This window comes from Bidens hawaiensis, unplaced genomic scaffold (assembly GCF_021521415.1).
Source record: "Bidens hawaiensis isolate Kalapana, Puna unplaced genomic scaffold, B.hawaiensis_p1.1 tig00020713_1, whole genome shotgun sequence".
NCBI lineage: Eukaryota > Viridiplantae > Streptophyta > Magnoliopsida > Asterales > Asteraceae > Bidens > Bidens hawaiensis.
The window spans coordinates 365,442-382,968 of NW_027493185.1; the positions used below are offsets into that span (position 1 = coordinate 365,442).

At 34.1% G+C, this 17,527-nt stretch overlaps 1 protein-coding gene, 1 non-coding gene and 1 pseudogene across 2 annotated transcripts; 2 read left to right on the plus strand and 1 right to left on the minus strand.

Annotated features, from left to right (window-relative positions):
• The first annotated feature begins 7,118 nt into the window (after window positions 1-7,118).
• On the plus strand, window positions 7,119-13,924 carry LOC143561572 (protein PECTIC ARABINOGALACTAN SYNTHESIS-RELATED-like). Its single transcript, XM_077049618.1, has 11 exons — window positions 7,119-7,449; window positions 8,620-8,670; window positions 8,763-8,853; window positions 9,441-9,517; window positions 9,712-9,800; window positions 10,198-10,317; window positions 10,628-10,744; window positions 10,823-10,966; window positions 11,168-11,291; window positions 11,391-11,582; window positions 13,502-13,924. The coding sequence occupies exons 1-11, from the start codon at window positions 7,162-7,164 to the stop codon at window positions 13,859-13,861; spliced, it is 1,653 nt and encodes a 550-aa protein (XP_076905733.1). The 5' UTR covers window positions 7,119-7,161; the 3' UTR covers window positions 13,862-13,924.
• Window positions 13,925-14,659: 735 nt separating this feature from the next.
• Window positions 14,660-15,322, plus strand: LOC143561592 (sufE-like protein 2, chloroplastic pseudogene; annotated as a pseudogene).
• An 889-nt stretch (window positions 15,323-16,211) lies between these two features.
• Window positions 16,212-16,284, minus strand: TRNAR-ACG (transfer RNA arginine (anticodon ACG)). The gene has a single exon. It is a non-coding gene; the product is annotated as a tRNA-Arg (tRNA).
• Window positions 16,285-17,527: the final 1,243 nt, after the last annotated feature.

A 17,527-nucleotide genomic window follows, 5' to 3' on the forward strand; every position in this document is an offset into this window, starting at 1 on the left:
CGAGCTGCCTCATCCTACTCACCTGCGTGCATACTAAAAGTCAGCTACACTGAGTGAGTTCTAGTTAATCATACACTATACAATACACATAAACTTATATTCTTTCATTCATACTTTCATTCATACTTTCATACTTTCATTCATACCTTCATTCATACTTTCATTCATACTTTCATACTTTCATACTTTCATTCATATTTTCTTTACATACATAATCCTACGTTTTAAAGAGCCTTTCGCCCTATAACCTCACAGATATTATAAGGGTCTGGTCCCTAACATCACAGATATTATAAGGGTCTGGTCCCTAACATCACAGATATTATAAGGGTCTGGTCCCTCTTTCCTCGAATATTAGTAGGGTTCAGTTCCCTAGTTCTCGAATATTAGTAGGGTTCGATTCCCTCTTCGTTACCATACAACCATACATCATACCTCGAGTATTATTAGGGCTCGGTACCCTTTTCGTAACCATACAACCATCATTTCCTTCTTTTATTAACTTTATTACGTTCATACACATAAACATACATATCATACTTACCTTATACATAGCGTTACAACCTGACAGTACGTGCAATATCCGAAGATCGTTCACGTACCATCAAGCAATCATTCATTCATATCACATCATTCACATAAGGCATACACTTATCTCTTAGGATAAGCGTATTAACAAACATATCGAGTATGCACACAGCCCCGAAAGCATAACACATAAATGGGGCTAGAACTCACCTGAACACGGTTACGTTCACCGTTAATCGTAATCCCTTTCTTCAGTTGTGCACGGCTGACTGTATAACAAGTATACGCATCAATTAACTATCACTTCTCATATTGCATTTCTATCTTTATATGACCCACAACGAACGGGGGTCCGGGGGCAGCGCCCCTGGCAGCGGGGTCTAGGGGCGGCAGCCCCTAGCAGGGTCCAAGGGGCAGAGCCCCTGGCTGGGGTCGAGCTGTTTTATTTCCATTAACTGTCTTAACACATTTTTCATTAGGTTTTTAATTTATTTCCTAATCGAACTTGACTTTAAGCGAAGTTAAACCTTAGGCGAACTTAGCTTTAAGCGAAGTTAAATCTTAAGCGAACTTAGCTTTAGGCGAAGTTATCAGTTAGGCGAACTTGGCCATAAGCGAAGTTATCAATTAGGCGAACTTGGCCTCAGGCGAAGTTACCAGTTAGGCGAACTTGGCCGTAAGAGAAGTTATCAATTAGGCGAACTTGGCCTCAGGCGAAGTTATCAGTTAGGCGAACTTGGCCGTAAGCGAAGTTATCAATTAGGCGAACTTGGCCGTAAGCGAAGTTATCAATTAGGCGAACTTGGCCATAAGCGAAGTTATCAATTAGGCGAACTTGGCCTCAGGCGAAGTTATCGCTTTGAAGGCGAAGTTATCGCTTTGAAGGCGAAGTTATCGCTTTGAAGGCGAAGTTATCGCTTTGAAGGTGAAGTTGCCCAGTTCAGCCGCTGTTTGGTTTCTATCAAGCATTTTTGGCGATTTTAACACCCTTGTTATGGTTCAACATCACCACTACGTTCCCCAACCGTTTTCGGTCGTTTATACACTCCAAAGCTTGGATCTTTAAACTTCAAAGATCAAGAATCATACCTTTTTGTGCTTGTTTGGATCTCGTTTAACTTGTTTAATCACAACTAATCGTTCTCTCTCCCTCGAATCTTGTTCGTTCCTCTCTCGGCCGCCGGCCGTATGGCGGTGATGTGGTGTGTGTGTGTTTTGGAGTGTGTTAGATAATAAGATGGAATGAGTGATGGTTTAGGGTTTAGGGGATATTTATATCCCTTAAAGCCCATGGACCTAAGGCCCATTCTCATTTAACCCATCTCAATTAATCTAAGTCCATGATCCGCTCCTTACTCGATATTAAATAATCAATAACGCGAAATCACTAAACATAACTTTCTTTATTCAACCTTAAAATTTTAGGATGTTACAGATAGCTTCTAGAGTTCTGGTCGATCGTCGATCTTCACCAAAGAAGGATTGGGCCTGAAAATATAGAATTCAATCGACAGTAGGCTGTCGTGCGAATGTTAAAACGATATATAACGACAATAGTTTAGTTTGGACCAAATAGCTTAAATGGATTATGAATAAAAAAGTAGTTTACACAATATATAATAAGATGATTAAGATCCATGCATATTTTATAAACAAAATAATAAAAAATATATAAAAAAGTTGCCCCTAAAAATTACGTGCCTTGGCTAGTTGTTCTGCTCACCTTATGCTTGGGCCAACCATGGCTTTCCTCCTGATAATTGGTTCAAATCAAAAGCGTATGCCGTTAAAATGGGGAGAATACTAGTATTTTAATATTAAACTTGGTAAAAAGAAATCAGTTAGTGCTATGAGTTTTTAGGAGAGACATCGTTATCACCAAGCTAACACCATTGAAAAAGGCGTAACATTTTTGTGATTGATTTGCTTTCTATGTATCTTTTACAGATGCTGGCAAAATCAAACCGTAGTTGCCTCATACGATATTTCATAACAGGATGGTTAATGCTCTCGTATTGGTTGGGTTCCAGCACAAATCATATCCAAACCCACTTATGGATAACACCAATCAACCTATTCTAATAAAGTAAAATAAATGTGGACACTTGTCATGTTTTGGTTAATTCTCATAATTGTTTCCCTCCAAAACTAATATACCCTAATATATGTAATAAATCAATAATTATTCACTTTCCTTTTACACTATATTTATATAATATCTATATATTTTTATAAATATAATTATTAACATATTATTTTACTATATATTCAAAATACTTGGTGAATTCAAAAAATGAACAACAAATCATGTTTCTCAAATAAAATTGTTTCGGGTTTTTTTGTGGAACTTAAATTTGATTTTATGGGTTAAAAGTTGGTAAATAGATTTTTTGGTACAAATTAGCTACATTCTGGTCAAAATTTGTTAGGGTCAAAAATGAAAATTTTGAGTATTTTTAAAAGTTTGAGAATGCAAAATAGATTTATCGTCAAATTTGTTATGGGTTCAAAGTGTTGACTTTAAAATGTCAAAAGTATGAAAGTTAAAATTTTTAACATGATTCGGGTTTCAAATTTATTTTTAAGGGCATTTTTTGAAATAATCAAAATGTTTGGGGTTTGGCAAACTGACTATTTCCCCCTCAACTATTAAAATTTAAGAAAACATTGCGAACACTTTCGACATGTCACCCCCATGCCTAACAATGCTTAACTTTTATCAAATTTGAAATATTTATGTCAACATTAATTTTTCTTTCAATGGTGATCAGAACATCGTATGGGAAGCATGACATGCTAAACAATGCTCAAATGAAACAAAATATTCACAAAATTGAATGGGTTAACATGTTTTTTATGTTGTCATTATGACAAAGTCGAGAAGCCCTCTGAAACTTATCAAAATATTTTTAATGGTGTACCTCAGAAAAACATAGTTCTTGAAGAACATCCATTGTTACAATTTAATATTCTACTTTCCTTTGATGGGTGGTAAATTGATAAATATATCAATAAAGGTAACGCTCATTTGTATTTAGGCTGGATGGTTAGAACTACTATCGTATGAGAAGTCATATTTCCAAAATTAGTTCATAACCAAAATTCTTTCATACATATATGACACCGAGAATGAATTTTTCAATAGAAAGAAGCATTCTCGGGTACTTTTTTGCATGGACATTTTTTTATTAAGTTTATTTAAAAAAATCATTTTATGATATAAATAAAATCAATTTATGTACACATTGCATAGATACAAGCATAGATGTAATACATTTTTTTCATATACGCTATGTAATTATTTGTTTTTCTTGTAATTTTATAATTTGAATTATCCCGTGTGTGACACAGGCTCTAAAACTAGTATTCTGATAAAGTAAAATAAATGTGAACACTTGTATTTTGGTTAATTCTCATAATTTTTTCCCTCCAAAACTAATATACCCTAATATATGTAATAAATCAATAATTATTCACTTTCCTTTTACACTATATCTATATAATATCTATATATTTTTATAAATATAAATATTAACATATTATTTTACTATATATTCAAAATACTTGGTGAATTCCAAAAATCAACAACAAATCATGTTTCTCAAATGAAAAATTTTTCGGGTTTTTTTGTGGAACTTAAATTTGATTTATGGGTCAAAAGTTGGTAAATAGATTGTTTGGTACAAGTTAACTACATTTTGGTCAAAATTTGTTTGTGTCAAAAATGAAAATTTTGAGTATTTTTAAAAGTTTGAGAATGCAAAATAAATTTATCGTCAAATTTGTTACGGGTTCAAAGTGTTGACTTTAAAATGTCAAAAGTATGAAAGTTAAAATTTTAAGGAAAATTGGAATTTAATAATCCCAACTTTCTTTTATTGGCCAATAATAATCCCAACTTTGTTTATTCCTACTAGTAGTCCCAAATTTAAAAAAGTTGGCTCCCAATGGCCCCCCGTTAAAAAATACCTAACGTCGTTAAGTTTTTTCCGAATTTCAAATTGATTTATTAGGGCTTTTGATCGGAAGGAGAATACGAGTCGATTAGCGTAAAACTTAGCTCGAAATGATGCTTCAAATGGCTTGATTAGTGCTTCAAATCGGGTGTTTGAATTTAAAATTAACAAAAGTTACGCTGTTTGGAGTATCGTTTCGAGCTAAGTTTACATCAATCGACTCGTATCTTTCTTCCGATCAAAAGCCAAATCAGTTTGAAATTCGGAAAAAACTTAACGTCGTTAGGTTTTTTTTAACGGGGGACCGTTGAGAGCCAACTTTTTTAAATTTGGGACCACTTGTGGGAATAAACAAAGTTGGTATTGTTATCGGCCAATAACAAAAAGTTGGGATTATTAAAATCCAATTTTCCAAATTTTAAACATGATTTGGGTTTCAAATTTATTTTTAAGGGCATTTTTTGAAATAATCAAAAGGTTCAGGATTTGACAAACTAACCATTTTCCCCTTAACTATTAAAATTTAAGAAAACATTACGAACACTTTCGACATGCCATCCCCATGCCTATCAATGCTTTACTTTTATCAAATTTGAAATATTTATGTCAACATTAAATTTTCTTTCAATGGTGATCAAAACATTGTATGGGAAGCATGACATGCTAAACTATGCTCAAATGAAACAAAATATTCACAAAATTGAATGAGTTAACATGTTTTTTATGTTGTCATTATGACAAAGTCGAGAAGCCCTCTGAAACTTCTTAAAATATTTTTCATGGTGTGGCTCAGATAAACATAGTTCTTGAAGAACATCCATTGCTATAATTTAATGTTCTACTTTCCTTTGATAAGTGGTAAATTGATAAGTATATCAATAAAGGTAACGCTCCTTTTGTATTTAGTCTGAGTAGTTAGAACTACTAACGTATGAGAAGTCTTATTTCTGAAATTAGTTCATAACCAAAATTCGTTCAATTATACATATATGACACAGACAATGAATTTTTCAATAGAAAGAAGCATTCTCGAGTACGTTTTTGCACGGACATCTTTTTATTAAGTGCATTTAAAAAAATCATTTTGTGATATAAATAAAATCAATTTATGTACACATTGTATAGATACAAGCATAGATGTAATACATTTTTTTTTTCATATACGTTATGTAATTATTTGTTTTACTTATAATTTTGTAATTTGAATTATCCCGTGTATGACACGGGCTCTAAAACTGGTATAAAAAATAAAATACAAAATTACAAATTTTGTCCTTTAAACAAAGCCAAATTACGGTTCGTGTTCTTTTTTTAGTTTCTTTGCAGGAGGTGTCCTTTAAACATTTTTTTCCTACACGTTATGTCCTTTACGCTAACTGGGTTAGAAAAACTCAGTTAAATACCCTCACATGACTCGCATGTGAGGGCATTTTTGTCTTTTCACACTGTCTATGTATCTTCCTTTCTTCTCTCTCATAAATTGAAGAAACCAAACCTGCAACTTTTTTTTCCCATCAAACCCAAACCCTAATTCCAAAAATGACACCCACCTCCTACTCTAACTCTACTCCTACTTACAATCCTACTTCTTCCACCTCCATCGCCGCCGCCGCCAGTTCTTCCACCTCCACCGCCGCCGTCGTTGCTTCCGGCGGCAATCCAGTTCTTCCATCGCTGCCAACACCGCCGTAGCAAGTTTCTCCGCCGTCGTTGCTTCCGGCGAAAATTTGACACCGACCCATATGTGGAACAACAACAACGAAGATGATGCATGTGGTGGTGGTGTTGACAGCTCTTCCAGTTCTTCCGTCGCCGCCAACACCGCGAAACACCGATGGAAAGTCCGGCGAACGGACTTGATAATAGTTCTTGTGATTTGCTGAGATGGAAAGGGTTTACTGAGATGGAAGGTTGCAGATCTATGATGGGTTCGATTTGAAGATTCTGGCATCAAGATTAGTAGTTAATATCTTTACAAGTTGCAACTTCCCTAACCCTAACCTTATCAGGCCAACACCTTCAACTACCATCGACACATGCTACCACCGTAAACCGCCACTTGCAACCACCGCAAGCCTTTTAAGATCTACTTGCCGGAAAAATGAGGTGCAGGTTTCCGGTGAGTACAAAGAAAAACGAGTTCAGATCTTCAATTCGACCCCTTATAAGTCACGATTTGCAGGTTTGATTTGGAATTGGGGCTTCGATTTGGAAATAGTATGAATTGCCCTTATAAGTTCAGATCTGTGGTGGTGATGGTGGTGGTGCACAAAGGAGGGGAAGGTGTTATAAATAACATGATATAGACGAAAAGACAAAAATGCCCTTACATGCGACTCACGTGAGGGTATTTAATTGGGTTTTTCTAACCCAGTTAGCGTAAAGAACATAACGTGTAGGAAAAAAATGTTTAAAGGATACCGCCTGCAAAGAAACTAAAAAAAGGACACGAACCGTAATTTGGCTTTGTTTAAAGGACAAAATTTGTAATTCTGTCAAAATAAAACTAATAATAATACAAGTTGAACATAATAAGTACACAAAACTTATATATATTATGAATCTAGTGAAAAGCAAAATAATAAAATAAAACACAGATCAGAAGCAAAGAACATCTATCTATCTATCTAGTAAGAATAATAAGAAACCAAAGCTGGCGTATAGTCCGAAGCGAGCCATGGCGGAGCTCCGCCACAACAGCTCCATCGGCGCCAGAGCCACACCGTCTCCCAGGAAACGCGATGACGTCACTTCTCCTCTCTCTTCCGACAACAATCATTCTCCTCCTCACGACGACGACGGTGGCCGAGATCGCCATCCTCGAGATCGCTTCCCCTCACTCTTGTCCAAGTTATTAGATGACACTGCTAGGGTTTACTCTCAACACTTCAAGATCTTCCTATTCTTCGTTACTATCCTCGCATTTGCCGGATTGTTCACCGTCTATTCCGTCGTAACTCATCTCGTCAGTATTCATTCCATTCTCACTCTCTAATTGCATTGATATTATTATTATCATTATTATTTAAACATATTGTAATGCTGACTTTACATTCTGCTTTAGTTAAAACCCTAACTATCACATTGTTGATGAAATTAGGGATTTAGGTAAGCATATTGGCGTAGGTCAGCCTGTGCTTTTGCAAATTAAAATTTAACTGTCTCAGTATCGGTGCTGACTAAGCCAATTGCATCTGATCTTCAATGCCAATGCACTCAAAAGTCAATTGCGTCTGATCTGATTTATAGTATCACATTTGGATGAAATTACAGATTTAGGATGCCAATAATGTGGAAAACATATGGCATATTTGTATTAGCTTGGACGTAGGTTAGCCCGTGCTTTTGCAAATTAGATTTAACTCACTGAGTATTGGTACTGACTAAGCTAATTGCGTCTGATCTACCTTATAGTGTCAGGAATGATCTTCAATGCCAATGCATTTACCTAAAAGTATCATGTTTGGATTAAGTTAGGGATGTAGGAAGCCAGTGATGTCGATCATTGTCTTGTTACATATGTATGATTGTGTAAACATATTGGCATATTTGTATTATCTTGGATATAGGTCACCCTGTGCAAATTAGAATTTACCTCACTGAGTGTTGGTGCTAATTAAGTCAATTGCATCTGATCTACCTTATAGTTTCAGGAATGATATTAAGAGGTAGCCTCTGCTTCTGAATCACTCAGCATGTCTCTGAAACTTAACCATTAAGTGGCTGCATCAGCCATTAAGAGGTGTAACCAAACACACTCTACCTATGACCGATTTAGAGGTAACCACTTAATGGAATCATTAAGAGCCTACCAAACAGCCCCTAGCCATTTAGGATGCCAATGATGTGGATCGTTGTGTTACTAATGTATAACTGTGTGTAAAATGAAGCTGATGCCCTTCATAGCTTAGCATCACATGATCACATCTTTATAGTTACTGGAATGTTCTAATAAAGAAGTTGTTTTTCATTCATTCACTGGACAACTTCTCAGGATCTTCAGATTTTTTTTTGTTTCTTATGGGAATGCATATGATGAATGAGATGTTGGTTTTGATACTTTTTATAGTTATGGTAAATATATGTGTTGTAAGTTTGAACTAATGCTGCTTTTATTTATTTTCATTACTTGTAGAACGCTCCATATATATGCACAAAAGAAGGCATTACGCTTCATTGCCCCCGTGTAAGCTATGCTGGACTATATTGAGTGTATACCATAATGTGATGTGATGGCTTAATAACTTCAGAGTTGCATTTGGATTTTGTTTTTATTAGGTCAAGGAGCCACCTTCTTTGTGGGAAAATCCATTATCAGCCGCCACTTCTTGGAAACCATGTGCTGAAAGACGCAGTGGTTTAATTTCAGGTAAATTTTGGACCTTTATGTAACTCTGTGGACGCTTTTTCGTAATGAACTGAGGTTGATATGGAAGAGAGATTGAAATTGAGGTAGAGTAAGTATGATTCACATAAAGTAGTGGTGTGAGGTTGATATGAAGAGTAATTACAATTAAGATACAGAAAGTATAAAATTTACGGAAAATAGATTGGCGTACAGTTTGCCAAAGAACGATAATTGACTTACAAAATGGTTGCTACTTGCTTAACATAACAGCTTTTAGTATCCTCTTTGAAAATTGATATTTTTTTGTTGAATACATGCCTTAACTATGTATTAATTACATTTACATGGATATCAGATGAGATTAGCTTTCTCATATCTTAAAAACTTTTTCTCTAGTTGTCTAAAACTGGACAGTCAATATGTTCACGCTTTTTATCTTTTTTATTTATTTCTTCACACATTTATTAACTAAATTTATGCTAACTGTAATTAAAATTTAAAACTTAGCTCAATTAAAAAAAAAGGCTATAAGCTCTTACACCTGACTTCCACTTTTGCTATGACTTGTCCTTTTTGTGAACTCATCTATGGTTCTTGGTTCTATGCAGATCTTCCCGAGGCAAATGAAACAAATGGGTATATATTTATTCATGCAGAGGGTGGGCTAAATCAGCAAAGAATTGCTGTATGTACTATTCTTCAAAACCCTTTGATAAAGGCTATTGGATGGATCTGTTACATTTTCTGTATTGTTGTAAATCTTTGAATTATAATCATTTGTCTACTCATAAATCTCCTGCTTTGTAGCAAACTGGCAATGATGTTGATGTGGCTAAGTAATATCAAATACTGACTTTTGAATGATGTCTGCGCATGTAGATATGCAATGCAGTTGCTGTGGCCAAAATCATGAATGCAACTCTTATTTTGCCCTTGTTAAAGCAAGACCAGATATGGAAGGACCAAACGTTAGTTGTCTTTACACTTTACCAGAAAACCTTTTTATTTGTGTGGGCCAACTAAAATTTTGGCTAGTGAATATCAACTTTAATATACACAATATATTCGAAGCAAGATTGTGTATTTCAGTATTTCACTGATGTTATTGTTGCATAAGTACCATGTTTTCTTGTTCTTTTATCCACTTATGAAACTAATTCTCATAATAAACATGCATATATAAAACTTATGGTATGCAGATTTCAAAATATATTTTAATGTTAATTATCACTATTCTAAGTGAGCTTCCATTTAGTGCATGTTGTATGGTACTCATAAGTTTATGTATGCACACCCCAAGTATTTAACCTGCTCTTGATTTCTATATATGTTTACGAGGTTAAAATGCATATATGTTTTTTACAGAAAGTTTGAGGACATATTTGATGTGGATCATTTCATTAACTACTTGAAGGATGATGTGCGAATAGTGCGTGACATTCCATCATGGTTTACTGACAAGTCAGAGCTGTTCACAAGCATAAGGTTCTCTCTTTTTACACATGCTTGCACTTAAACAAATTATCACAGAGGAACCTATATCTAGTTTTTTCCAAGCTGATGAAATTGAAATGGCTTGCACAAGTTGACAAGTCAAACTGGTAAAATCAATGAATTTATCTTAAAATAGAATGGATCGAAAGTCACCTAAAGTATATTTTAATGTAAAAAACTCTTAAATTGTTTATCCAATAAGATCAGTTTATTCTTGAACGATATAGGTTCTTCAATCATATATGATACCAGTTATTTACTTATTTATGGGGAGTCTAAATCTTGTGTTAATGCATTATAGACGGACGGTGAAAAACATTCCCAAATATGCACCCGCACAATTCTACATTGACAATGTTTTGCCCCGGATTAAAGAAAAGAAGATAATGGCATTAAAGCCTTTTGTAGATCGACTTGGGTATGTTTTGTCTTTTAATTAATTGAAAGTTACTTCATTGTTAATTCCTAAGCTTGTGTGTGTTTGCTTTTTGTTCAGCTATGATAATGTCCCTCAAGAAATAAACAGATTAAGGTGTAGGGTTAACTATCATGCTCTCAAGTTTCTTCCTGAGATTGATGAAATGGCTGATCGGCTTCTTGCAAGGATGAGAAATCGAACTGGCAGTCCAAATCCTTTTATGTAAGTTTTGTTATCAGGACTAAGTGTTTGAGTAAACAGATTCTGCTTCTGTTTATCTTATTCTAATTTGTTTTTATTAAAAGGATATCTGATTTTAATTATTGACACCATATAACACACATCATTCTCTTAAATTGAAAGAATGAATTATGTGTTTGTTATTTCCAACTGCTTATACTTGTAACAATATCTTCTTTACAGGGCTCTTCATCTGAGATTCGAGAAAGGGATGGTAGGACTTTCATTTTGTGACTTTGTTGGAACCAGAGCAGAGAAAGCTTTGATGGGTTTATACAGGTTAAAAGAATGGCCCAGGCGTTTTAAGGTTATATACCAACATTCTAATTTATGATATTATGATGCTTAGAAGTTTTTTAGAAAAGGAAGCTGGATTAACAAAAGGTTATTCTGATTTTTTATGCAGGATGGTTCACATTTATGGCCTCTTGCTCTACAAAAAAGGAAAGAAGGAAGATGCCCTCTTGAGCCTGGGGAAGTGGCGGTTATGCTGCGGGCAATGGGCTATCCTAAAGAAACTCAAATATATGTTGCTTCTGGGCAGGTTTATGGTGGTCAGAACAGAATGGCACCACTTAGGAATATGTTCCCTAATCTTGTAAGAACCTCTTACCAGTCTTACACTAGAGGGGTATCAAAATGGTGCGGGTAGTTAGTATGGTCGGGCGAGTTGGTTTGGGTTGAGCTGCTAACTGCATTGCCCATTTTTAAAATGTGACTATAAGTTATTAATGTGTTGGTTCTGATTATAAAAGGGCAAAGTGGCAAACTGTACGGAAATGCTATGTAGTATTAACTTTTTATTGATATATGTTATATATTTTTTAACCAAATTTAATGCAAGACACCATTTCTTACAAGGGCAGATACCATAAAAAACCAACATACTTTCTGTTTTTCCCTATAAAAGTCCCTCAACAATTTTTTGCACATAAAAGTCCCTGTACTTGCTAATTTTGAACACAATCATGAAAAAAATTTGAACAACTTAAAAGGGATTTAGTTATCGTTTACTTGAATGAACGAACATGAGCACATGTTTTGTTCATCCATTTATGTTTGTGAACATCTGTTTATGTTCGTTTAAATTTTAATAAATGCGTAAGTGGTTATATTCATATAAATGTAAACAAAAATACATATGCTTGAACGGAATGTGATGTATTATACTTGTTCATTTGTGTCCATTGATGCTAACTTATGTTCGTTTATGTTTGGTCAATTATATTCATTTATGTCTGCTAAGAAATGTTCGTTTAAGTTTGTTTATGTTCATTTGTGTTCATTTACGTTTGTGAACTGTTAGTTTAGTTTTAAACGTTAGAACATGAACGAACATGAACATGCCCATTCTCTTAATGAACAAACATGAACAAAAGAATTGTTCGATTATGTGTTTGTGTTCAGTAAAAGTTACTTGCATCCTATCATTTGTAATTTTAAGATGATCTCTTTGATTTCTATGATATTAGTGGTTAATTGTTTAAGTTAAAAAAACCTTTCACGATTGTGTTCAAAACAAGCATGCACAGGCACTTTTATGTGCAAAAAAATGTTGAGGAACTTTTATAGGGTAAACAGAAAGTATGTTGGTTTTTTTTAATGGTATTTGCCCTTCTTACAAATATGTAATTTGCTGCATTAATTGGTATTTAAATGTTTAGCACTCCTGATTCAGTATAGTTGTTGGTTGTTCACAAACAAAAAGAGCATATTTTTAGAAGATTAACAGTTAATTCGGATAAGGGTAATTAAGATACCGATTAATTGCAAATTTGATGGTAAGGGAAAAATGAGAAGAAGTATATTATAACTATCCATTCTTTAAGTGGACATTTTTCTTGAGACAAATTAAAATAGAAACATAAACGATAATTTGGGGATGCAGGAGTTTATTGCATTAAGTAGTAAATTGATAAGTACACTATAGTGTTAAGAAACTATGTTGCATGTATTGGTAAATACTGAACAACACATTGCATTTATCTTCATTTGTTAAGCTTACAATTGCATATATTGGTAAATTATTGTTCACAAAGGAAAAAAGTAATTTAAAAGATGTTAAGTTACTGCAGATTTTAATTAGCCTCTCAATGTGTTTACGGTACCAATTAATTTGGTAATTTGGCAAGGGTAAAATGGGAAAAGGTCGTATACTATAACTACCAAATTTCGAAAGTGGACAGTTTTTATGAGAGAAATTAAAATAGAAATGCTGACAATCATATGGGAAAGAAGGGAGTTAGTTGCATTAAATGGTAAAAGAAATGATAAACATGTTGCATTAACTTGTTAAGGAAGTGCTTGCACATTTCTAAATATTGAATAGTACATTGCATTTTCTTGCGGTTTTGCCATCCGTATATTTTTATTTTAATAATTATTAAATTTTTGATCCATTTAACATGTCTTGGTGTAGTTAAAATTTTTAATTTGTTCCGTTTGTGATAAAACAATACCCAAATTGACCCCGACCATTATTTTTGTTAATCTTATTTTGATCCTGGTGTGTAACAGGTGACAAAAGAGGAATTAACAACAAAAGACGAATTAGACAGCTTCAGAAAACACGTCACAAGCTTGGCTGCCTTAGATTTCTTGGTGTGCTTAAAATCAGACGTATTTGTAATGACCCATGGCGGTAACTTTGCAAAACTAATAATCGGTGCAAGACGGTACATGGGGCACCGGCAAAAATCCATAAAGCCTGATAAAGGCTTGCTTTCCAAATCTTTAGGAGACCCGTACATGGGCTGGGCCACCTTTGTTGAAGATGTTGTCATAACCCACCAAACACGGACCGGACTCCCAGAAGCAACATTTCCCAATTATGATATATGGGAGAACCCTTTAACACCTTGCATGTGCAAAGCTTGATTATAATGTTGATTTTCTTCTAAAGGTAAGATCTTGATCTTTATTAAAGCAAATAGATCCTATGGGTACGCATTAAGATAAGATGTTAAGAGTTCGGTGATGGTGGATTAGCAATGTTGGTGTAAATTAAAATAGGAAAAGTGAAATTGAGATTAGACTTCTTCTAATTTGGGGGTTTGACTTTCCGAATTGACCATTGTTCTTGTGAGTTTCCCGTGTTGTATGTTGGTTATGTGTTTTGGGCAATCTGCTAGTTGTGAATTGTTTTCGTATAGGCGCATCTAGTTGAACTGATTGAGTATGGTTTATTCTATATGTGGAAAAGGTTTATTTCGTTGTAATAATTTTGTTTGCTAGTTGTCATGTCACAAATGAAAAAAAAATGGCCGTGGTTCTTTGTTAGCTCGAGTTCGATAGTTATTCTCTCTTTCCTCTTTCGGTTAAATATACAAACAAGTCGTGTTGATCGGGAAGTAAGGATCTACGAAAGATTTGTAATTGTCTACGACCATATACAAGTGGAAGTCTTGGAATTTTCTTCTTATGTCGTAGCATACGATTTTTCATGAATGTTGAAATTGTGGGAAATGAACTTGCATATGAGGTTTACACTCAAATCTTACGTGTTTGTGACAAAGTAACGTTCTAAAAGTCATAAGACTGATCAATGACTATTCTTAACTCTGTTTTCTATTTAACTTGTTTCATAGAATACTATGGTTACATGCTACTTCATACCACCTACCAACTTTCCGGCCTATTCTTAAAACCGTCCTTAGCCAGTGGCCGCCTTCTAAAATGAACTCCGTCTCCCATGGCTTCAGATCATCACCATACTCCATTCTTCCACCACTACCGCCAAGTTCATTGAACCGTAATCCTCCATGTATGCAACACAGGCTAAAGCAATCAAATCTAAACTCAACTTATACCCGATCGCTCCAAATATCCCATCCCAAACATATCACACCACTGCAACCTCCATGTTTATCAATGACACTCACGGTGGCGGAGAAACTTGAGATCCTTGTTTCTGAATTCAAATCCTTACCGAAGCCACTCGACAGGGTGAAACGATTGATACACTATGCAAGTTTCCTGCCGGAGTTTGACGAGTCGGGTAGGGTGGAATCAAACAGAGTCACCGGATGTACGGCTCAGGTTTGGTTGGAGGTGGTGATGGACGTTGATGGGTCAATGAGATTTAGAGTTGATAGCGATTCAGAGATCGCAAAAGGGTTCTGCTACTGTTTGATCTGGCTGTTAGACGGTGCAGCCGCGGGGGATGTTTTCGATATTACTGTTGATGATCTAAGGGAAATGAATTTTGGAATATTGCCACTTAGGACTAGTTCTAGAGTTAATACATGGCATAATGTGTTGCTTAGCATGCAGAGAAGAACAAGAGATTTGATCATGGAGACTTATGGTGATCATCCATCTCTTTCTCTGTTGCAATAGTTTGAAAATCAGTTTACATAATTTAATGGTTGAAAAATCTTGGTTTTTCACTAGTCACATACTTTTAGATTACAAATGAGAACTTAGGAGTTTGTATTTGTTTTGTATTTTTCAATATTGGGTGTTAGGTAATAAAATAAAGAAAAAATTGATTTGATTAATTCCCGCTTTTATAGGTTGGCCGATAATAATCTCACCTCAAAAAATCGTTGTCACCGTTCCCACCTTGCGCATTATTTATTTTTATTGGACTTCTGCAAAAAAAAAAACTTAATGAATTCTGAATTTCAGAGTGATGCTATATGACTTTTGATCGGAATGAGAATGAGTCAATTGATGTAAACCTTATTTTGAAACGGTTTCAATCCGGGTGTTTACTTTTTCAATTAACAAAAATCAAGTTATTTCGAGCACCGTTTCGTGTTAAAAGTAAATCAGAATTTAGAAAGATAATGATTTTTCATAATATAAGAAACTAACAAAGACGAGTGAAGATATAAATATAGTTGTTATTCTATGACTATCGTTGTAACTTATTTAGCTTAATTCTTTCTTTAAAATTTTGCGTCTTGTATTTTTATCAATAAAGAGAGGTAAACATAATAGTGTGTTTGTTTGTCAAACATAATAGTTTTAACTATTGAGCAGATGATGATGATATATTGAATTATCTCCTCATTCTTTGACTCTGGATGTGTGATAATAATCCATACAAAATAGAAACAAACAGAAGTTTTGAATATTTTATAAGAATACAAAACAAAACAAATTAAAAGTTTCAAACTCAAACTTAATTAGTTTCATTGTAATCAACTATCCTGTTACAGGATATATTTGAATAATAAGTTCCATGTGAATGACGAACAAAAAATTATAAAACAAAACAAATCGACTCTGCTGGGGATCGAACCCAGAATCTCTGGTTTCGTAGACCAGCGCCTTATCCATTGGGCCACAGAGTCATTGATGCATACATGATTAGTATATTTCTTTAAGAATCTAATTATTTTAAGAAAACACAACTAAAAAAGAGTGATTATTAATACATATTTGATCGTTTCCATAATTACTACTATTCAGATGATGTTGTATATTGATTATTGATATATTTGTCTCAAATTAAAAAAAAAGGTTTTCGGGACTTACATTTCATTTGAATTTTGTATTTTCATGTTTAATCATAATGGAACTCTATTACATTACCGGTTATTAATATATACGAGCATGATTATCGTGTGTTGCCGAGGTGTTTTATTGTATTTGTACCACACGAAGTACAACTGAGAATTTGGTCTATTTCAGTATATTTGTTGAAAGAAATAATCCAAAAAGTATGAGGTTAATACAAAGTAAAATGAATTAAAAAATTCCTACACAAAAATTCAACAACGCATACCGGAGACTATAAGGTCTCAAGTTCGAATCAAATCTCAGCTACCATAGCAGGTCTTCGGAAGACAGGTTTTTCTGATACAGGAGATGACAGACTTGAACTACCAGCACTCTATGGGAAAAACGGGCTTATTCATTTGCCTTTCAAAAGAAAAGGTCTCAAAGTTTACTTGGTTTGGTACTATATCTATATCAAAACATATATAAGTTGTTCACTTGTTTGAATATTCGTTGGTAACACGCCAAGAAACACACAAAATGTAGTTGACCAAACACGTAGCAAAGTGGACCAATATCATCCACCATTTTACTCAAGCTTGCCACCAATCAACGTATAATATTTAGCCAGGGTGGGCATCAATAAGAACGCAATGCCTCGTTGGCTCCTTCAAAATATTGACTTGAGAAAAGTCAAGGTGCTTTTGGGTTAAAGGCCTTAAATCTCAAAGACCAAAAAAATAAAAAATAAAAAATAAAAAAAAATTGTATCATCAAACTGTTAGTTTTAAGTTTTTGAACCATGAAATAAATTATAATAATATTTATCATTCATAAAATATGTGTTTTAAAAACTGTTAATTTAATATTTACATCATAATTTTTGACAAATATTTGAATATTTGAAATTTATAATTATCTTTTATAAGTTTGAACTTTATTACGTTTGTATATTCATAAAATTTTGCTATCTAAAACTTCTAATAAAAGAAAATCCTAATGCTTACGCGTCAATCTCATATTCACCGATTCTTCTAATCTTCGCTGCCGAGAGTAATTCTAGGAGAATAATTATTTTTAATCTTTTTTTTTCTT

What these genes read in the sequence shown, in the direction of transcription:
- LOC143561572 (XM_077049618.1), top strand. Translation starts at nt 7,162, where the DNA reads ATGGCGGAGCTCCGCCACAACAGCTCCATCGGCGCCAGAGCCACACCG. An exon ending in TTACGCTTCATTGCCCCCGT is followed by an intron (nt 8,671 to 8,762) that starts GTAAGCTATGCT and finishes TGTTTTTATTAG; the next exon opens with GTCAAGGAGCCACCTTCTTT. An exon ending in TAAATCAGCAAAGAATTGCT is followed by an intron (nt 9,518 to 9,711) that starts GTATGTACTATT and finishes CTGCGCATGTAG; the next exon opens with ATATGCAATGCAGTTGCTGT.